Here is a 23,249-nt window from a genome sequence, read left to right as displayed (position 1 = left end):
GCTCGAGCCACAACCCATTTAATGGAAGGTTTGAATATTGTTTAGTGTTTTCCAAATGAATTGGTTTGCAATGGCTAACGAGTTTTACTTGAATCTATACTATTGTCTTCCTTCAACCGATCACCATGAATCCCATGTTCGTTTATGCTCAAAAGTGAAATGTAATATATATGTTGGCACCAATCTCATAATCAACTGACTCAAAATAACTTACGAATCTGTAAACTGAGTTTTGAAAAGCTTATATAATTGGTTGGAAGTCATTTTATGAATGAGTTTCCAATAGAATATTTGAATTCTTGGGATTGTAGGAAGTTTCCACACGCAAATCCAGCCACTACAAATTATGAATAAGATCATTGTTTTTAGATTATAAGCTCCCTTGGTAGTCGTAGGTAACCTATGTATATCCAAATATCATCACAAGGATGTTCTGTAATTTCTATCACCTTAATGACATCAACAAGTAATGTGTGCACAAATCCAATACCCAATCGACAATTCCAACGACCCTACCAGATTGAATAAACGCATCAACCTTAGCATCTATGGGTAAAGATACAACATTATGTAAGAATATCAAACATTGAACAATTCCTAACTCCAACTCGGAGTTTGGATATATTCCAAGGATGAACAGTATCATATTTTACATAAATAATCTTTCATCATTATTAAGATATCTCGAAGAGCATTTTTCAAACTTCTAATGCTATGAACTGAACTTTCAGACCACCTTGGTCTCCCATCTAATAAAGTGAAGACACTTTAGAGTGAGCTTTGTTCTGTCCAAATAATTTTTTATTATGGTTTAAATTTTTTGAATAATAACATCAAGCATCCAAGTGATACCTTCAATGACACTTGAAGCATGCATAGGAATGAATAGAGGTCAAAACAGTATTAATTAAGACAAGCCAACCTGATTGTGATAGATATTTGATCTTGCCAACTGGCCAGTTTTGATTTAAACTTTTAAAGAACATCTTCATGAGCATTAAGGGTAAGTACACCTGTTAATGAACAAAAATCATAGTTAACATAAAACAAAAGTTCACAACCCAAAAGGTACCACCAGATAAGTTAATGAGCAAAAAATGATAACAATGATGATATCATGTCCTGCAATCAATTTCATCGACAAAAGTAACAATGAGTCCCATGTTCAGCAATCAGTACCATCAACAAACATACAACAACGGTAAGCACCATTTCGTGTGGATCAGTCACGCATGCTGTTAATTCTCCCACAATCTGCCATCCTACAACAGGAAACAGATTGCATACTGCTGTTGCATAGGCATAATCAAAACATGTCATTCGACATGGATAAGCAGATGGGAGTTAAAACGGTATCAGTAGGAGAGACCAACAGGAGCAGCCTTTGGTATTAAGAATCTTACCAACACATGAAGACTTTCATAAATCATCTTGAGCGTCACAAGAACCATCAAAATGCCATGTGATTGTTTACTTGGCAACTATAAAATGGACGGTTGGCATGCCGATTGGCAGACTCTGCATGAGTTCGTACTCTTGACTGCATCTATGCTGATAATAAAGAAAGCTTCATCACCAATGTGAGAATTCAAGAATTCAAAAAAAAAACATCTGAGAAACCATACTTCCAACTATAAAAACAGTCAACCACGAATAGAGATCAAAGTGACATATAATTTGTACCGTATGCAATTAGCCCGACTGACTTAAAGGAGAAAAAAGTCTCAGGATAAATAAAAAGATACACAAGTACTCAAATTTGTTCACAGAACGAAAGAAGTTAATAACTGGATCATCTGCAACATTAAGAAGGAAATTGTAGTTTTCCACTGTCGTGATAGATAACTGATAATCACTTACGTCTCATGTCCATATAATAGAAATGAAGATTACTTGGCCTAAGATAGCTAGACACCAGCCCTTGTCAGATCCCATCCTAGGCAGCTACATTAACTATTAAATCTCTATACAAAGGTCATGAAGCAGCTCATCTTGGACAGTAAGTACATCTGAAGTTAATAACAAGAGAGAAACAACACAATATTAAGGTTCTCTTTCCCCCTTTATCTAAGAAATAAGAAATGGGTCAGTAAATAATGAGTAGTAAAAGCATTTACCTCTTGATAGTTGCTTTTATCAACTGCTGTCAATCAATTTCAACCAAATTAACAATCATGTTAGAAGTCATTTAGATCCTATGTGCACTTGATAGTCCATGGTTCGAACGTTTTCTCTTGTGGGTCCTCCAAGTAATGTTGTCAGGCCAACTGCTGGCATCACTTTCACCTTCATCTTTGTTGTGAAGTAGGCCAGACTTAAATCTTACTGGTGAATCATCACTAACATCCTCATCAAGTATATATTTGTTAACATTCCTATGCTCAGACATGCTTTGCCGGTCAACCTCCTCAGAAGCAGACTCACATGCATCAGAAGGGTGTTCTTTCCTCTTTCTTTTGGAAGTTATTTTGGACAAATCTTCTCCACTCTCTACAGCCTTCATCCATTGTACATCACTCAGTAAATCAGCATAAACGACCTCCTTACGGGATCGCTTCCCACTGACCTCACTGCCCTGAGTATCTTGACCTAGATTCACTGTGGGTTTGTCTTCATTGGTTTTAGGATACACCCAATCAGGTACCTCATTTTCCACCATCAGCCTTGACCTGTATCTTTCCTTCTGCCTCCTCTCTTCATCCATCTTCTCAAACAACCAAAATTCCTCTTCGGTTCGAGCTGCTAGGCGGTTTATCTCTCTCTCACTCGGCACATCCGTCCCAAGTGAATTTGTCCCTCTTCTCATGATCTCCTGCAACATCTCCCGCCTGTCCTGTGCTGCACGGAATAAACAAACAATAATCTCAATTTTTCATTTGAAAGGAAAGGGAAACAAGCATTTCCAAAGAACGTGACAATCAGCTTTCCGATATAACACAAGTAACCAACCAGTCGAAGTCGTATTGAATAGCCCTGCCTGGATAACTTTAGCGTCAATCCCCATCTTCTGTTTTGCACGTTCCAGGATTTCCTCTTCAATTGATCCAACACTAACCAAGACAAAGACTCGCACCTCCTTCTTTTGTCCAATACGATGGGCACGATCTTCTGCTTGCTGGTCCATTTGAGGGTTCCAATCACTGTCAAAAATTATAACAGTATCTGCAGTCTGCAAGTTTAATCCAAGACCACCAGCTCTGGTGCTCAAGAGAAACATGAAGTAGGGAGAATCTGGGGCATTGAAATTTTTGAGTAATGTCCCCCGTTCTTCAGTTTTTGTAGATCCATCAAGTCTAAGGTACTTGAAATCATATAACTGCAAGTAGATCTCTAGAATATCAATAAGCTTTGTCATCTGGGAGAAAAGTAGCACTCTATGACCAGCCCTCTGCAGTTTTGGAAGTAAACGATCAAGCAATTCAAACTTTCCTGACGCTCGAACAATTTGTTCTTTTTGCCACATGTTATAATCCCCTACGAATAGGTATGGATGATTGCAGCACTTCCTGAGTTGCATTGACAAGTTCTGAAGACTCTTTGATTTTATTCCTAAATGTTGTTGATAATGAAAAATAAGTTATGCATGGCAGATGAAAGGTAATATATATAATGTAAAAGTCATGCATGGCAGATGAAAGGTAATACATTCAATGTAAAATACACAAGGACAATGAAAGACAACCCACACAATGATAAATTAACATGAATAAGACAGTAAAACAGGCAAATTAGTACTAATTTTGGTCTATATAATTAATTTAAATTTTATTAGTCAACATCACAGGAGGAGGAAATGGAACAAGAATCTTACTCTATTGAGATAACTTGCAAGCGAAAAACATATAGAAAATTGAGTCATCTTTGCTCATCATATTCAGGAAATATGCAGTAAAATACAGGTGTCATTTAAAAAAGCAACTAAGTTATATTAGTACAAGTTTATAAACACAAATATCTTCAGAATACAGACATGCAAATTTAAATAGTTTCAGTGTCAGCTGGTGGTGGTGATAAGTGGTCTGGTACAGTAAAAGTCCAATGTAAAATACCTAACAACTAGATATTCAAAAAAAGAGAAGAAGTCTTGAAATTTCAAAATAACACAAGGACCTGAAAATTTGATTACAATATGCTAAGTTCAGCTAGTTTTTTTTTTTTCCTTCCAAATCCATGCTCAATTCAGTTATAAAAATGCAAGGTTCTAAACTAAACCCTGCAAAGTGTCAAAGCACATATTTGTCTTGAATCTGTGAAATGACTGTAGAAGAACTAAAGTAGGGAGCAAATTAATGTTTAACAAAAGGAAACTAAAGCGCCTAATCATTGGACTAAAAATCAACAAAGCTGTCCAAAAAGGATACTAAAAGTTCATGAGGTGTTGGATTGAGTCGTGTAGTTCTGAGTCAAACTGGATGGTATTGTCTTATTTTTGGACAGCTTTGTTGATTTTTAGTCCAATGATTAGGCGCTTTATTAAAGACTGATTAGCTGCTTTAGTCCAATGATTTTTAGTCACATTTAGAGTTGTTTACTTAGTGTTGGGCATTACTGTGAATATAGAAAATGCTAGAAATCAGGTTATGATAGTTTTAAATGTCTTTGCAACCAAATATTGAGCTCAGGGAACTCATTAAGTAGCTAGAAATCAGGTTGTTTGCTTAGTGTTGAGCACATATGCATTTTTTCATGCCTATAGAAAAGTAAAGAAGGAAGTAGTGGTCACACCACATTTTTATGGACATAAAGAAATCCTCTCCAATATTTAAAAATAGACCACATCAAAGATTTTGAGGATAAATCATAGTTCATACTAATACAGAAAACACAAAAGTTCAATGACAAGATGATGGAGATATTTCATACTTTCATTAAAGAGACAAAAGTCAAACAATAAAATAACAACCAATTTGTGAGGCATTAGACCAAAATGAAATATTTGTTAAGTGACAAATAGATTTGTGACCTAAAGACTACCGCTTTTCTTTCCTATGTGGTTAAAGCAGAAAATTATACAAGATGATCATAGATCTTAGAACAGGATCCCGCAACCCAGGTACACCATAGATCTAGGCTATAGTTCAAACTTTTAAGTCATGTCTGGTTGAATCCATAAATTTAAATTGTAACTGGGACATATATGGGTTGGTTCTATGCTCGAACTTTTAGATGATTACAGGATCCATATTGTGTGGTGTTTCGGCCCATGTAAATATGTCTTTAAGTAGGTTTATCATGAGTGACACTTTGTGAGTTGCCTATTACAGTTCACATCATTGTTCAGAGTCTTCAGACCTAATTATGAGTTATATAGAAACTTGATATTTCACCCATAAAATGATCTGAATAAGTCTTAATCAGACATGATGACACCATACTTATTGTGCCTGGCTGGTTCTCATACCCCTTCTGACAAGTAGCATAAGCAAAAACTGGCTTTGTCCATCTGTTGGCACAGCTCTGAAAGAGCTGGCCCATCTCGACTGACATAACAATCCTTAAATCTGACCACATTATAGCAGTGAACAATGAACAAGTAGCAAACACAATTGTTCTCGGAAAAAAAACATTTTGATTTAACAGTACAAACTTTGACAATTAGTGACAATCATTGAAAAAAGGAATGTGACAACTCTATCACAATCAACAAACCTAATCACCAGAAAAGTTTAAGAGCAGGCTTCAAGTCTGGCATTAACCACATACAAATTATTATGGTGGAATATGTGCACACACACTCCTCAGTGCCTATTAAGGATTCGATCCACTAATGCCTATTACAAACTCAGCAAGACAATGAGACTATTGAAGATAATATTTATCAAGTTGAAAGCAGATTGGTTACGGTGGAAAGGATCACAAGTCTTCTCTTTTTAATAATAATCATATGCTACTTAGGTTAAAAGATAAATTTTGTTAAATGGCTATAAAAATCATATTTTATGATTTAAAATGCTTGGTAGCCAAGAAACGAAGTGTTGTTTAGAAGAGGAAGTTGAGATAGATAATGAAAAAGATAGAATTTAGAAATTTTACATTTATGACCAACTAGAAATAACTACGGTTGAAGATAAAAATAAGAGAAAATCTTTTAGGATGATATATATAACCAAAGAAAAATAATAGATTCTTCCATTAGATAAGACCATTTAATTAGATTAGTGGTCTACGAAGAAATATAAACGAACCTAGGAGATATTTATTACAAACAATAAAAAGAGATATTATACTAGGGATACTATCCTAAACAGAGCTCAGCTATGCAAAAAGATACATGTAATCAAACAGAAACTTGTATAGTTGGGAACCCAGCGCTAGATTTTGTAGTAGTAGTTGTTTGCATGAAAGAGAAAAAATGCATTTTGGAACAAAAGCATATGTTTGCGAAATTTAGAAGCTTCATATTAACCACTTTAAAAAAGCAAAAGGTGCATAATCTCCAACCTTTTTGCACAAGTGCATAGGTAATATTGCCAATGTGCTCTTTATGGGCTCACCGCATTGACAGTGAATTCAACATATCCAGATAACATAATGTCTCATTGTGAAAAAATGTGGAGCAACACCAAAGGATGTCATTTTTAACAATTAGAAGAATGAAAAAAATCATGTTTTAACATACCAGATTCTAGTCCAACCCTTCCAATGTCAGTAACCTGATGATAATATGCTTTTTGCCAAGCAGATAAATCACATTTTAGAATGACTTGTATCTTGCTAGGTAGATATTTTTCCACTTCATCCTTTTTTCTTCTCAGTAGAAATGGCCTGATAACCTGAGATTTTTAATAATCTTATAAGGCAAGGTGCTATCATGATAAAGACAAACCAGAGGACAGAAGATGTAAGCATCAAATTTTACTTGATGAAGACGACGAATAATCAACAGTTGTTCCTCATCTGTAAGAGAAACTTCACATTTATCCACAAAGGGCGCATTAAACCATTCCTCGAAATTCTGCACTGAATTGAATATACTCGGTAGAAGAAAATTAAGCAATGCCCACAACTCCTGCAAACTATTCTGTATTGGAGTACCAGTCAAAAGAAGTCTCCGGCGGATACGATAGCTGGACATAAGAGAACCCTCAAATCTTAATTACAAGTTTTGAAGAGAGTAACAAATAAGAAATTAGGAGATTAAAGGGAGAGCATTAATCGAAAAGAAAAAAAAGACAATCTTAAATTGGATTCCTAAAGCATTAGTATAAAATAAAATATGATAGAAGTAAAAGAGAGTCCAAAACTTATAGTCAGTTCATATACAAATGATACCACGTCAAAAAAATGCTAAACTCAGGTTACCACTACGGTTGTGTCCTGTACAAGTTCACTTAGAGATAATAGAAACTTGCCATAAAACCCAAAAGTGCCATAAAGGGAGGTGAGAAGTACTGCATATTGGTTATCAATTTTAGGTCAACGACCAAGCAACCTTCAGTCCTTCAGAATTTTGATCCAATATGAATAATGTTCAAGAGAAAAAAAAAAGCTTTTCAATATCGAGCAATGGCCATAGCTATATGGTGCTTTATCACCAAAAAGTGCTAACTGATCAACAGCAAATAATGACAAACTGGAACAATTTGCAACAGCTAAATCCAGGAGCACTCAGTTCTATAGATATTAAACCACTAGTAATTCCTTTAAATTTATAAGTTGCAAGGTACATCAACCTGACTATTTACTTTCCAAGTTGGCTCACAACAACATTGCCTTTGGATCTTTAAAGCTCAATCACAAGTTGGAGGCATCTTAAAAGGTTGCAAGAAAAACAAAGACCAAAAGGGAAAAGAGGAAGAGGAGATTCTGACTCTCACCTCCAGATTCCATCTCCAGCACCCATTCTGATCACCAGCAATAATCAAAGAGGAAGATGAAAGATTTTTAACTAACCAGCATCCCCTGTTCTCTTTTTCATTGTTGTCTCCATCTGTATATGTGCCTTAGCCAACATACTGTTTTGGTCTAATACTAAGACAGTATCTAGCATGGACCAGTATTTTTAAGACTTTTCCACTAAACAGAAAGCTTAAACCTTTCAAGATACTCTTCAGTGATTGATTGGCAAATCAAATCGCTTATGCTATGTATCCTTTATGCAACTGCAGCAGGTGTTACTGTTTCCAGAACTAAATTGAAGCATTTTTATGTCATAGACAAAGCATACCCAGTACTCATCAACTATAGATTGAACCAAGCTTATATAACTTAGCTAGTGATGGAGGACATACCCTGAAACAAGTGTCTTAGCAAGAGCACATTCATGATTTTTTAAGCGATGCCCTTCATCAACTATCATGTAGTGCCAGTGAATTTTCTTCAGAAAAGCTTTGTCTCTCATTATCAGATCATAGTGTGTAATCATCACGTTGAACTTCCCTTCCCCGGAGTATTCTTCCCTCATTGCTTTCCTTTCATCTAGACGTCCATCATACAGTACTGCTGTAATACTGACAAAAATAAACAGAATGTTATAAAAAACTAGGCATTCATGTTGAAACAGTTGCTGAATTTTACCAGACGTACCTGGGTACCCATGTTGAAAATTCATTAATCCAATTAGGCAATACTGCTTTTGGAGCTACAATCAAGTGTGGGCCAGTAACACCCTTGTTTTCCATTAAATATGCAATTAATGAAATGGTCTGGATTGTCTTTCCTAGACCCATTTCATCAGCCAGAATGCCATTTAGGTTGTTGTTAAAGAGTGAAAGCATCCATTGAAGTCCTTCTAACTGATAAGGTCTAAGCTCCCCACCCTGAAGTAGTGATGGCTGCTCTGTTACCTACAGATTCCAGAAGACCATTTCTAATGCCATTAGATTAGATTATAAATCCCACCAGATTATAAGAATAGAACTGTGCAATTAGAGAAAAAACAAAAGAAGAGTACTATAAAAGAAAACGAAGCATGATACTTGCTAGAGTCAGTATTAAAAAAGAAAGAAGCCATGGGAATAACAACAGGCTGTTGTCAGCTACATGGATTTTTCCACCATTGAGTTATATCTATGTAACATTACTAGTCAACAAAAAAAAAACATCATATTCCTTTTTGTTGTCTGTATCAAGGTATTTTAAGGCTTCATTTGTTTATCCTTGCACCCCTAATTTGAATGGCTCACCTCATCTGACCGTTGCATTTACAGGTCTTCTTTACCATGTCCAAATTAGCTTGAACAACTTTCTCTTATTTGATCTTAAATCAGACCTAGCCCTTGATCCTTCAGCCTCTTCCTTTTCATCTTTTCTAATTAAAGTTGAATTGATTCTTAAATTTGTTTAATATTTGATTGATTAAGACAGAGAAAGATTACAAAACTTGTTATATCTCTATGAATGCACAGTCTAAGCTAAATACTTTAAGGGCACCGACTCAACAACTAATTTCTTCCTTGAACTTCAAGTGTTAATTCTTCATTGATTAGCGATTGATTCTATCTAAAGTTTTATGTTTTACTTAGTGTATTTTGCTGAAATTTTGCTTGATTATATCTGTTATAACTGAAAATCTATGTAATATCCTCAAATTATAATAACAAGGAGGCCTTTCAACTCTTTATTCCACAATTACACTTGCAGACAACACTCAGCTTTATATCCATCTATTTTGTCAATCTCTGAAGTTCCCCTTGTTTAGTCCAACTTTAACCATAATGCAAAACATTTAAAATCCAAGTACCACAGATTATAATGACAAAAAAAAATGCAAAAAACAATGAACAAGCTTACTCCCCCCTAGCACATGTAAACTTCACTGTATTCTTGTACTTCCAGCAATAATGCTATTGGATGAGTTGCAAAATGTTTCATCCATACGATGAAGGCAACAATCAGACTATGTTAAGCAATTATATAAAGGATTTTTATATCATATTTAGCATATTATAGAGCATAAACATAGTTGAAAGGTAGAGGAAGTACAAATCATGTAGCTCATAAGAACTGGCTGGATAAAGTTCTATATTCACCAATTTTGAAACATCAGAAGGATCAGCCAAAAAAATGACCTATTTAACTTCAATTACAACTTATGAACTCATTCTCAACTGCTTTACTGGGTTCACCTTAGATGATAAGGCTCCACAGCTGTGGAGCTTGAGAAGGGTCAAACATATACACTCTTGTATCTCATAAGCAGAATCTATTTCCGTGACTCAGAATCATAAAGCACATGGTTTTGTGACCAGTTAGACCTGTATGGAGCGGATATATCAAGTGGTCTACCAACCTGTATCACCTCATATCACAGCAAATGATAAGAGAAAATCAAATATCAATTGGTACTGACTTATATGATTCAGTACCAATCCTTGGCCGGATCACTAAATACCAGTTTGTATTGTATTGGGTCAACTGGAATTTAATTCCCTAACCACCAAGGGCCGGTGCAAGTTTAACCAGTTGGTATTATGAAAATTAACCAGTTCTGATAGTAGCTAAGTTCTCATCTAGATATGCAATGAGCCAGTTATTTATACTAAATAAATGACCTAAAATGATGTAGCCTAAGCAACAGCCGTTAATAGCAAAAGAAAAAAGAAGCTCTGGAATATAAAATTCTTATTCCATACCTTTTCCTGAATTGAATGAACAGCAGAATTATATTGACGTTGCCCTTCGAGCAAATCATTTGCTTTTTTATTCTGGCTAGAATCCGCATCAACGAAATCATTGTCATCATCTAATGACATCTCCCCTGGGGTTTCACTAGTAGAGAGAGAGTTCTTTGAAAGATTTTCAAACTCTAAGCTTTTTGGAGCTTCAAGCCCATCTGCATCCTTCTGCCTCTGCACAGCAGCTCCAAGGCATACAAGTAGTTCATTTGTTTTTGTAAGGAGCATTGTCAAGCGCTCATTCTTGCTTTCTTCAACCATCCGCATGTATGCTTCTTGGTCATCAGCTTTTAATGCTTGGAACCTTAATTTCTCTGCACGTGTAGCACGTTGCCTTTGCCTTGCATGCCATGCCTGTAGTGCCAAAGAGTTGCAAATAATTAATATATCTATCATATAAAAGCAAGAAAAGAATGAATGATGGTGACGAAATTTAAATGCAAAAATCTCAAAATCGAAATAACATAATTCCCAAAGGAAAAGTCTCAAAAAACTATTAAGTAAAAATATTATTTGTACCTGAATTCCATCATTTCGCTGTTTTCGTCTTTTAAGAACAGCTTGCGCTTGCAACTGAGATTCACGGGCAGCATTAAGAATTTCAGCAAAAAATTTCCTCTTTCTGATATCTGCCTGGTTCTTTTCATCCTCTTCCAACCTTGACATCCTCTGCAATGAGAAATTTTGTAATGCAAAACAAAGTAATTACACTTTTCCATTAAATAACTGAAAGAAAGAACTTCAGAAAGTACTAATTGGTAGTTGAACAACCTCTGCATATCTTTTCTTCCGCTGACGATCATCAGCCTCAACTCGAAAACTGTCTCCAATACCATACATGTTAAAAGGATATCGTAGTCTCATCATTCCCCAGTCAAACAATTGTTTTTCTGGATGTGCACATTTCTTGTTTAAACAGTATTCTGCAGAGACATCAGAACGCACCTTCTTCTGCAATTCCACTAACTGACAAAGAAAGAAAAGAATTCTTGGCCATGAGGATAGTTTTAGCCTTTATCAACATCTCCAAAAGAAACAGAAGGTCAACTAAATGAGATAAAAACTCAAATCCATCCTAGCAGTCTCTACCAAGTACCAACAATGGCATCTGACAACATTATAGAATTAAAGAGTAAACAAGGACCAGGTATTATGAAAACTCTGTATTTTGGCATGTATTATACAAAAGAAAACCACGAATATAAATACATAAATTAACTACCTTAAAATAATTGCTTCATAAGTTAATCTTTAATTCATGTATTTTGACATTAGAGAACATCTTGACCAAAGTCTGTCAAACTAGTCATGGAACAAGATAAGATACTTGGAGAACACCTTGAGCACATGAAATAATCAAACTTCATACTTGATGAGCTTCTTCACTGCAGCTATAGTGGCAATTGGTTGTGATTTGAATAAGCTTAAAGTCAGGAAGCAAAAATGTAAGATTGCCCAGGTTGACCAGAACCAACCTGACCTGCTCGAGTGCAGGTTCCCTGAACTAGAGTGATCAGAATAAGAAAATAGATCAGATTGGGTTAGATTGACAGTTTTCAATTGAATTGCTTCAGTTACCCAAGATTCATTTAACATATATTAAAAAAACTCAGAACCACAAACAAAGCACCAGTAAATCAACATGGCTGTATAAAAATGCTGACACCTTTCTAGCTTAATACATTACAACCCATGCCAACTCATGCCAGTCGATTGGACAATAAATAACTTTTGGATCAAACTTTGAACTCATCAGATGATGCAGATTTGTATATAAATTAAATTAAAAAATCATATTTGATTTTATCGCAATAAATATATTGATACACATACGTATGACAGTACATGGCATGAACATCCCATAAATTTCCTTGCACAGCATAAGCTGTACCTACACCAATGGAACACCTACATGCTGGCCAGCAAATTGCAAAAGTGATGCGACTAAGCATGTCTCAACATGGTAATCCTTATGAGCCAAGAAATCTTTCTTCCCTTTTTATTCCCATAAATTCTTGCAAATCTATTCCTTTCTTCAGCCAAAATTTCACAGATGATGGTTACGGACAAATTTTGACTATAAATAGGACTCCCTTAAAATGAAAACCCTCTTGAGATTACTCATTATCAATCCTTCCACTAACATCAACACTGCTTCTCTAGCAGTTTTTGACACTATGATCAACAAATCATCAGATCTCCAGCCTATGACCTTTGTCATCCTCTTGACCACACCATCTGAAAAGGATAGGATAACTGATAGATGCACTCTTGATCAGCCAGTATTATAAGTTCTTAAAATAAATAAGATAATTTTGCTTCTTCTATTCTAACAACAGAAAGGAAAGAAAAAACAAATTCTCTACCTCATGGTACATTTTAATTTTCTCTACCCATTCTTTTTTAAGTTCAAATACTATAAAGAAGAAATATTTTTGTTATAATTTGTTTATGTAATATGAAATCCCGTCTAATTCCCACGGAAATATCTATCCATTTCTACCGAAAAGCCCTAAAGGTACATGAAATAGATAAATCAGGAAATAAAAGGACAACTGAATTACTGAAGGTACTTAACCAAAGTGTTCTACTTTTCTCTACATGACTCGAGCAAGCACCTATAGTTGAGCACAATGATCAAACAACAGTGTTTTTAAAAGCGCTAGGCTAGAGGTTCCAAAACACCCACGACACTAGGCGCTCATCCGAGCGAAGCGAGGCGCTTTAGAATATTAAAATATAAAAAATATATAATATAATTGATAAATATGATTATATACATAAAAATGCAACATTAAATTGAATTCTTTGATGAATCTTTTGTATTCCTTTGTACACTTGTCATTAATCCTAAAACCCTAATAACAATTCTAAAATCGAAATAAATAAAAATTAATAGTGCTAAATAGGGATAAATAACAATTCTAAATAGAATGGTTTGTCTTATCGGTCCATACCGATGTACCGACCAACTGTCGGTACAGTACGTTCCGAGCTATACCGGGTCGTACTGAACGTACCAATACACGATACATGAGGTTATACTGATGCACCACCCGTACCGGTCCCTTATCGGACTGGTATGCACCGCTTATACCGAGCGGTACACCATGGTATTGTGAACCTTGCTAAATAACGATTAACAATGATCAGTAAGGATTAGTAATTCTAAATAAGAATTAGTTCTAAATAGGTCAACGGTTCTAAAGATTAATATCAATTTTAGTTTATTATATGCTAATAGTAGTTTTAATATCAGTTAAGGATTAACAATCCACTGTTAATAGTACTTAATCCACTGTTAACAGTAGTCATAACAATAAAGGGGGAGAAAAAGAGTAACCGATGGTGGAACATGGGGAAGTAGAGGGTGACGGTGATAGAGGAACCTCCGAACGATGGCAACTATGGTGGAGGAAGCTACTGACAGCAACGTCGAGGGCAGAAGAAGCTTCAAATGCATCTCTCGATAGCGGAGAAAGTTGCAGTCCTATCCCTCAACAACGGAAGGAGCTACACACGGAAGTAGTGATGACGGAGGGAACTACGTACTGTAACGGACAAACTTCTAAACAAGATGTTGGATGTAATGCTTATGTCTGTCCGTTGTCTTTTGGCATGTTCATGCCTTGTACAGAATGTAAAGGGGCGGCCGAAGGCTTAATAGTCCCATTTTAGTTGGGTTGGTGGCCTCTTTAGGCTTGTAAATAAAGGTTGTGTCATGTGGACACGTTCGAGAGCTTTTCGGTCTGTAATGGACCATTTTACCCTTTGTTGTGCCACTATTCAGAGCTTGTAAAGTCTGTTTGTAATTTGCATTGTCTATGAAGTGTTTTTCGGACATGTTTGCTTGTGGATCCCGATTGAGGCGTTCTCTTTAACCCGTTCTCTCTTTTGTTGGTCCTAAGGGACAATGGGAGGCTTCGGGGAGGCTGACCTTTGCGGACGGACGCGCGAGGGTGCCGCACGCCTTAGGCAAAACCAGCTAAGGTCGTGACAGTGTGGTATCAGAGCGGGACAAGCACTCATAGAAACACTTGACATGCAAACGTGGGGGACCTAGCGGGGCTGCGTTGAGGGCAGTCTGCACACGCGCGACCGTTTGAGGGAAAACGGGCATGGAGATGTAGGGAAAAGAGTCGCTCAGAGGAGCGGGCATCTGAGATTGGCATTCAGAGGAATGGCCAACCCTTCGCGCAAGAGGCACCACGAGAACAGGCAAGCTTGGAAGAATTTGGAGCGCACAAAGGTTGGGATGGCTGAGTTTGAGCTACGGCTCAACGTTGACAACTTTACTTGATGGTGCTCAAGGCAAGCGAGGCGCTTGGCAAAGGACGAGACCATGCAAAGTGGAATGAGTTGCTCAGCGACCGAAAGAGTTGTGCAAAGCTCACAGAGGTGAGGGGAATTGCTAACTCGAAGAATTCGGTACTCATGCATGGGCTTGTATGCGGACGATGGATTGTTCGTGGCCATCCCAAGGCGGTCGAGACTCGGCGCCATGGAGCATTGAAACTTTCTCTTCGACATGCGAAGGATACGTCCGGAGGAGGCTGAAGTGTGCAACGAGTTCAGCATGTTGCTAGGCCTTGAGGGGTGCAGCGGTGGCTGTATTGACGTGGAGGCGCAATCTAGCAAGTGCGTTTGCAAGAGGCAGAACAATGCACAGTTTGTTCAGCAGATCGGAGTAGTCCAAGGGGATGGTGGTCTCCGAAACGAAGAGAGATGTTGCTCCAACGGGACAGTTATCCAGGAGGGATAAGTCTCAGCTCTCCAGAGGGAGAATCATGTGAGACGGACTTCACATGTTGAGGAGGAGTACCTCACAAACAACAACTCCACGAAGCTCGATGGACTGAGCAAGCGGCGAGGAGTCGTCGCATGATCTCGCTTGAGAGAATGCATTGGTGGATGCATTGCGAGATCAAGTGGGGGAGCGACCCAAAGCAACTCAAATGGAGGCACACTTGGAGTCGATATGGAGATCGGACTCAAGGGAGGGCTGACCCGTGGAATGGTGGGCGCGACGGCCACCATCGACTCAATGCAAAAACGAGGAGCGGAGCAACTTGGGTGTAACTTGGCGAAGTACCCAAGCCGCATGAAGGGAGCCAGCATAGAAGTTGGAACATGGAGCAGAGGCACTGCGCTTTCCCTAGACAGAGGTCAAGGACATGAACTCTTGCAGAGGCAGGAGTAGAATCATGCTGTTCCCTGGGTCCTTCATTCTGACAGAGCGGACTCATCTTGCATGGTGCCAAAGACGAAGGGAGCTTCGGGGCACATGCACCTTATCTCGGAGGAGCATTCGATGGAGGAACTAAGGCGACTCAATTTGCGGAGGCGAAGTTGGGTACAGAAGGCCTTAGCACGGGGCAAGAGGACGCAGAGGCAGGTACTCTTGAAGAATATGCCACAGTGTTGCCATTCGAGTTGCTATGAAGGAAGCGGTGCGCAGTGGAGATTGTGCTGGTAGGGGCAGAGGCCCAGGATCCAGACAATGGTGCACAAATTACAGTGAAGTCGGTGGACTTCGGGAGCTACTAGGCGACGGACTGTCCTAGAGCGGTGCTTCATCTAGGTGTGACCCAAGAGTGGGTGGATGAAGGTCGATTGCCAAAGGAGCGAACAAAATCGAAGGTGGAGGAGACCCTGCGATGTATTGGCAGAGGCCACACATGGAGGGTTCACAATTCGAGTTTATTCCACAAGGATCAGAATGCAATGGAGATGTCACCAGGAGGCGACATGGTGCAGCGGATCGTGGTGGAACAGTTCGTGGCAATGCGACACACACGACAAGTCCCGTGAGGGATGAGATCATATGGAGGTATGATCGGGAGCTACTGGGAGCTCCGCTTTGGTGAACAACACGACGGCAAGAAGGGCTATGGATTCAAGGAGTGAAGGCCATGGTACCGCAGAGGCGGGTCTTCCGGGCGTGCACCGAATTTTGCATCGGATGAAAACCTTGGTCATCAGCATATGGGGGCTGGGTTCCACCAAGGGAAAAGTTCGAATGCAAGTACCAGTGAGTCCCATGAGAGGGACTTGATCATGCAGAGGTATGATCGAAGCAGCTGGAGAGTTGGACTGCTCCAGAGCTCATATTCGCTTAAGGGAGCCCGACAAGTCAGAGGACAAGGTCGAGTAAGCGAACGTTGCTACCAAGGAAGCTAAGGAGAACAGAATCGGTGCAAACCCTACAATGTGATGGCAGAGGCCATGCATGGGAGTTGCAGTCTGTCTTTCCATCGACCAAACAGACTGCTTGGAGAACACAGAGGTGTTGAAGCAGGAGGTCGAAAGGGGCGAGGAAGCGACGACGAGTCCAGAGGGACTTAGCTACCCAAAATCAAGCATCAGTTAGAATGGAGGTGGACTCAGAGGAGTGCCACGGAGACATCTCTACTGATTGTGAAGGAAAGGGATACAGAGGCGAGGCGACGGATAGTAGGGCCATGGGCATGGCAGCGCCATGGTACCGCAGAGGCGGGACTTCCGTGCAAGTCATTGATCCCTTGCTCTCACGGAGGGAGAGCGCTTGGTCGTGAAAGGGGCCGAGGAGGTGGAGCATGCAGAGGCAATCTCCAAGTACCGAGACAAGGCTGAAGGGCAGAGGCCAAGAAACTTCGTAAGACCGGTGTCAACAAGTTTCTCATCAAGATAGCTGTAAGTGAAGGACTTCGGGTCATGCAAGAGTGCACGACCAAGGAACGAAGCAGGCAGTACGTGGTGCTGTACCTTTGCTACTCAGTGGAGTAGGCGGCAGGGTTGATGGAGAAGACGGTACAATCCCAAAGGCGACCTCATCTATCAGAGAATTACTCCAAGTTGGGGTGAAAACTTCCTGCATTCCAGAAGTTCAATGGCATTGAGAAGGTGAATCACAGTAGCTAACTCAACGCAAGGAGTGCAAACACTTCAAGTGCTTCAGAAGTGTGAGCAAAGAGCAGGCGAAGGCCAGTAACCAGCTCGATGCATGAAGTACAACCTCGAGGAGGCGGGCGAAGTCAAGTAACCTTTGCCTTCTCAACTCTTAAGAGAATGGGCGAAACCGAGTACCCCAGTTCTCTTATCTATCCAGCAGAGGAGCTCTGCACAAGTTCAAAGACCCTTCGAAGATAATGGAAGACAATAGTTGTCAAATCCTCACCAACGGTGATCAGTGCTACTGAGAGTAGATTGTCCGCTTCATTTCCCAACGAAATGCCAATCGAAAGCGGAAGTGATGCGAACCTACTTGGATGTGACAACTAACTGAAAGAAGAGTCAATGAGCAGATTTTGTGGAGGAAGGACCCAAAACTTCTGAAGTTTGCGAGGCGATGCTCGTTAAAGCTCCAACAAGCATCCACCCAGTTCAAGCAGCATGTGGAAATTTTGAGAGACTGGCGCAGAAAAGATGGTCTTTTCCTTCATTTGGTGGATCCGCAAGAATCGACAAGGATCAACACAACTCAGCCAACCCCACACCAGAGTCAGAGCCATTGGCGAGTTGAAGCAGCATGGCGGATCAAAGGTTCGACTACTCAGAAACAGCAGCGGAGAGCAGCTGGGAGCCAGGAGGCGCATTGCAGCTGGAGCGGAAGATTGAAGACTCAGCAAAGGCGAAGAGTTGCAGTGTTCACAAAGGCTTCGACGAGGACGTCGAAGGGATAAGTGGGGGAGAATGTAACGGACAAACTTCTAAACAAGATGTTGGATGTAATGCTTATGTCTGTCCGTTGTCTTTTGGCATGTTCATGCCTTGTACAGAATGTAAAGGGGCGGCCGAAGGCTTAATAGTCCCATTTTAGTTGGGTTGGTGGCCTCTTTAGGCTTGTAAATAAAGGTTGTGTCATGTGGACACGTTCGAGAGCTTTTCGGTCTGTAATGGACCATTTTACCCTTTGTTGTGCCACTATTCAGAGCTTGTAAAGTCTGTTTGTAATTTGCATTGTCTATGAAGTGTTTTTCGGACATGTTTGCTTGTGGATCCCGATTGAGGCGTTCTCTTTAACCCGTTCTCTCTTTTGTTGGTCCTAAGGGACAATGGGAGGCTTCGGGGAGGCTGACCTTTGCGGACGGACGCGCGAGGGTGCCGCACGCCTTAGGCAAAACCAGCTAAGGTCGTGACAGTACGAAAGCTACAACAACACAAACTTCAGACCTATCCGTCAACGGCAAAGGAAGTGTCAAACATGGGTATCGATGGCAGAGTTAGTGGCTACGCACGAAGGCAGCTACCAGACTAGAGGTGAGTTGGGTGGGCAACAAAATACCTAGGGTTTATGGGTCAGGGGTTGCATAAGGGGGGGTAGTGTTACTGCTACTATTTATTGTGCTTAATTAGTTCGATTAAACCAAGTTACTATTTAACCGAACCAGAGTTGACCATCTAGTTCAATTGCTTGCCTTCAATCGGGCGCCCAGCCGAGGTGCTCGACGCTTGGGCTTAGGTGAGTGCCCAGGCAACGCTTCACTGAAGTGCATCGCCCGACAATTATGTGAGCTAAGCGAGCGCCCAAGTGCCTTTTTAAAATACTAGACAAGCCAGCATTAAATAAAAAGGTATTTAGACACACCATAGGCATGTGGTGGACTTCTGACAACAGGAGGTAATTCAGCTTCAATGAACTATATGGCACAATAGAAGCCCTCAGAAACTCAAATCCACATTTACACATTCCTTTTGACTCATCCACTTATCAAATTATCTGATAATTTAGAATACTCAAACTTCATGTTATCAGCAAGGAATCCACAAGTACTAGACTCTTCAAATATGCTCAGTAAGTACATCTATGACTAAAATCATTCAGGACTTGAAAAATTCTTAGTGAGAGCCAACTTTCACTCTCATAGAAAGCTTGATTGACTTTCTAATTAGTAGCTTATTATTTCTTAATTAGTTGTTTGTTCTTTCAAGAATATTCTTTGATCATAATCATAGAATTACTGTACATTCATTTTTGAATCTAAATGTGATAAATAAAAAATTCATAATCTTCTACCGTTTGATGTTGTGTATCTTTTTTGGAGAATATGCAAAAACAAATATAATTAAAAAAGGTTAATCCATGGAAATCCATATTAAAAAACCATACTATGCATTAGCAACATACATGAAAGCAAAAATTAGCTAAGTATTATGAGATAAGTCATTGATAGGCATAAATGGAGAAGAGAATGCATGAATGCACAACTAACTTGTTAATAAGTCAATAATTACATATGCCTAGTTATTCTATTACCTTTAAGCCATAGAGCTCAAGCAAGCACTTCATTTGCAAGTCTTCACCCCTGGTTGCCGGTAACACTGATACACAAGACAAATGTGAATTTTCTAATAAAATAAAGAAAATTTACTTGAATATTTTCTCTTTCCTCAAAGAGAAAGTACTACACATATATATAATACAAAGGAAATCAATCAAAAAATAATTTTTCTTAGACTAATGTAGATAAATTGAACACTTCCAAATATGTTTAGAAATAAAGATATCGTAACATGGTTGGCCCCAACTCATCTGTATCTATTTGCAGAAAATTTTAGATAACCACACTTAGATACGAATAGGAATATGAAATAAGTGTAAATTATTTTATTGTATCTGGTTCCACCCAAGGATTACAATTTCGAATAATACCGCTCGTACCGAGCAGTACATACCGGTCCGTCAGCAAACCGGTACACGGACCGCCCGCTACCGAACGGTATTATATATATAATATATATATTATAATATATATATATATATATATTATATAAATATGCAACGTCGCCTCTTTCTCCCTAGCGAGAAAAGGTGACATCACGTCGCCTCAACAACGTTGCCAAAAAAGGCGAAGGGGCGTCACCTTTTTCGGCAATGTTGCCGAAAAAATCTTTTTTATTTATATACATAAATATATATAAGATTTTTTTACTTATATATATATATATAGAGGCGGCGTCGCCGAGGCAACGTTGCCTCGTTTTTCTGTGACGTTGCCCCGCCTAGGGAGAGGAGAGAGGCGATGTCGCCGAATTATATATATATATTATATATAAATATATTATATTATATATATATATATCGAACGGTATACCGCTCGGTATATAGTACCATACCGTACCGAGCGAATGTCGAAACTCCGATATGGTACGATATTTCAATCCTTGGTTCCACCCAAATATAAAGATAAATTTGGATTGATATCATCCACCCCACTTTCACCCCTATCAATAGTTCAACACAAAAATCAACAAAGTCTATCAGAACAAATTATTAAACTTGAATGATTGACCTACCAGACCAATAACTTAAAAACAACAAGCCTTTAATCACATGACTCGAAATTCATACTCCCAATACTAACTTTACCAAGCCTAGTACAAGTTAACCCACCCTCCTTTCCTTGTGCAATATCTAAAGTGATTTAGTATCATCCTTTCCATATGCGATGCTAAAGATCTGAAGCAGAAAAATTGGGAGAATTATTTGATGGTTTCCTACTTTATTTCATGCTTCAAGGACAAGAAACATCCAAATCATCAATTTTCATTAGGCAAGACAACGATGTGAAGGTAATAACTTTTAGACTCTTGATGATCAAACTTCAATGCAAGATATGATTTTCTGCCCAGCTCTCTGACAACAGCAACTTAGTAATGCTAAAAAGACAGTCAATAGACAATCTTGCAAATAACTAGTTAAGTGTTTAACATACTCTAGTATAAACAATCTAAAAGGAGAACTTTTATGGAGAAAATACCGATTAACACAAAACAGTTTCATAAAATATTCAACAAAACATGCTTCAGGTGAATTAGTTGCTCAAAAGAAAAAGAATTACAAATTCAAAATTCAGTAACCTTCAAGTTCTGCAAGACGATGCTGAATTAGACCATTAAAGCGACTTTCTTTTGTTTCTATCAATGCTGAACAAGACATGCGACTTAGTTGCTGCTTTAACAATGCATCTTCAAGCTCTGAAGTCAAAGTCCCACCAGTTGGATCCAAATGAATCTGCACATAAAAGGTATGAATTGAAAAAAAAAATGGTGCAACCCTTTTAATCAAATTATAAGATGCACTAACAAGCAATAATAACTCTGCAAGTATAGATCCTACAGAAAAAGTGATCACATAAATATGAATTGTTAATGCATATAGCTGTTAACTTGCCTTCACGTTAAATCCCTGATTAGACAAATGATAGTATACAGTACAAGTAGAATAAAGTAGGGTAAGTGCTTCCATAGATGAACGATCTATTGAAAATCAGGCAGATGAGACTCATGGTTCTTTTCTCCATAAGTTATGCACTTTCATCTCATTATGTTGTCAAAGTTGGCCTTTCTTCCTGACCAAGTTACCTCCTTATGAGTGGCTTTGAAGGTCAAAGCACATAAACTAATGCGAACAAATATGCACTTGCAGATGATTGAGAAAACTACCCTAACTTAGTTTACCCCAATTGCCAAAAAAGCATCACCATGTTCTAGAATCTTGACCAGCAGTCTCCACTTAAATACCTCAGGCTCACGAACATTGATATGAGACACTAGAAACTACCTAAGATCTTAAAACTCGATCTATTGCAACAAGAAAGCCTAACACATAACCCACCTGTTGTCGTACCTCGAGTACAACTCTCCAAGAATAACAAGACTGAGCCTTATCTTGGGCTCCAAATAATTTGATGTGTTAATGACTAATCTACCGCTGGCTAAAGTAGTATAATTGCAGAACATTACACCACCCTAGAGATGACAAATTTCCATAAAACTAAATCTTTTTGTCGATTGTTTCGCTTAGCTTACCCGAAACAAAAAGATGTCTAAGAAAATCCAATAGAATCAAGAGAAAGAACATTTACGGAAAGACGGGGCCGACTACCTCTTCGCCGGAGGAAGGAGCGTCACCGTCCTCCTCCGCCTCTTCCGGCAGAGAGCCCGCCACCGCCTCCGCCTCCGACTCCGGGGTCGGCGAGGGAAGATCGGCGTGGGCCGCATGGTAAATGGAGGCGACGGCGCGGAGGACGTCGGGAGGGAGGGGGAGGTTGCGGGAGAGGAGGTTGAGGGCGGCGATGAGGGTCTTGGTCTCCTCGACGTGGGTGTTCGAGGAGGGGGGCGGGTTCTCCACCGACGCCGCCATGTCGGCGGTGGGAGTAGCGGCCGCAGCTTCGACGAATCCCTCTCTAATTCACCGACGAATTCAAAAAACCGCAACGGTCGCTTCACCCCGCGCTCTCCTCCTCCTAATCTAAATATATTATATACTTAGATCGCGTTTGCTTTCCGATTCCGACCGATCGAACTCGCTCTTGTTTTCCCCTCCTCCCCTGTCGTCTCTCTAATATCCTTCGGAGATCTCCGCAAGACGGGGAGCGGATTCGGATGTTGGCTCGCCAAGGGTTACACAACCCCTTAATGTATGCCTATATATAGTGACCGATGTCTGGTTCGGGTTCCGCCAGTGTAGATCCGAACCCGAACCAATCGAGCGAACTTTTCTTTTCTATTTTTTCTTCTGTTTAGCTTATGTGAACTTTGCTTTATATTTTTATAACCTCTTCTTTGGGTCTATTGCAGGGTAAACATGGACCGGTGTCGGAGTTGGAACACACTAACCCGAAATCCAAATATAGTAGATCCATCATCTGG

The 23,249-nt window shown here is 39.3% G+C and overlaps 1 protein-coding gene across 1 annotated transcript; it reads right to left on the bottom strand.

Moving 5' to 3' along the window:
* Positions 1-1,089: 1,089 nt before the first annotated feature.
* On the bottom strand, positions 1,090-22,988 carry LOC103988566 (probable ATP-dependent DNA helicase CHR12). Its single transcript, XM_009407142.3, has 13 exons — positions 22,483-22,988; positions 21,456-21,609; positions 19,852-19,916; positions 11,388-11,582; positions 11,136-11,285; positions 10,575-10,970; positions 8,527-8,786; positions 8,232-8,450; positions 6,860-7,067; positions 6,620-6,773; positions 2,950-3,549; positions 2,118-2,838; positions 1,090-1,551 (listed from the first exon to the last, which is right to left on the bottom strand). Exons 1-12 carry the CDS (start codon positions 22,738-22,740, stop codon positions 2,189-2,191), a joined length of 3,309 nt encoding a protein of 1,102 aa, XP_009405417.2. The 5' UTR covers positions 22,741-22,988; the 3' UTR covers positions 1,090-1,551; positions 2,118-2,188.
* Positions 22,989-23,249: the final 261 nt, after the last annotated feature.

Source organism: Musa acuminata, chromosome BXJ2-6 (assembly GCF_036884655.1).
Source record: "Musa acuminata AAA Group cultivar baxijiao chromosome BXJ2-6, Cavendish_Baxijiao_AAA, whole genome shotgun sequence".
Classification (NCBI taxonomy): Eukaryota; Viridiplantae; Streptophyta; class Magnoliopsida; order Zingiberales; family Musaceae; genus Musa; species Musa acuminata.
The sequence above is the reverse complement of the archived record's forward strand: the minus strand, read 5'-3'. Positions and strand labels throughout refer to the sequence as shown.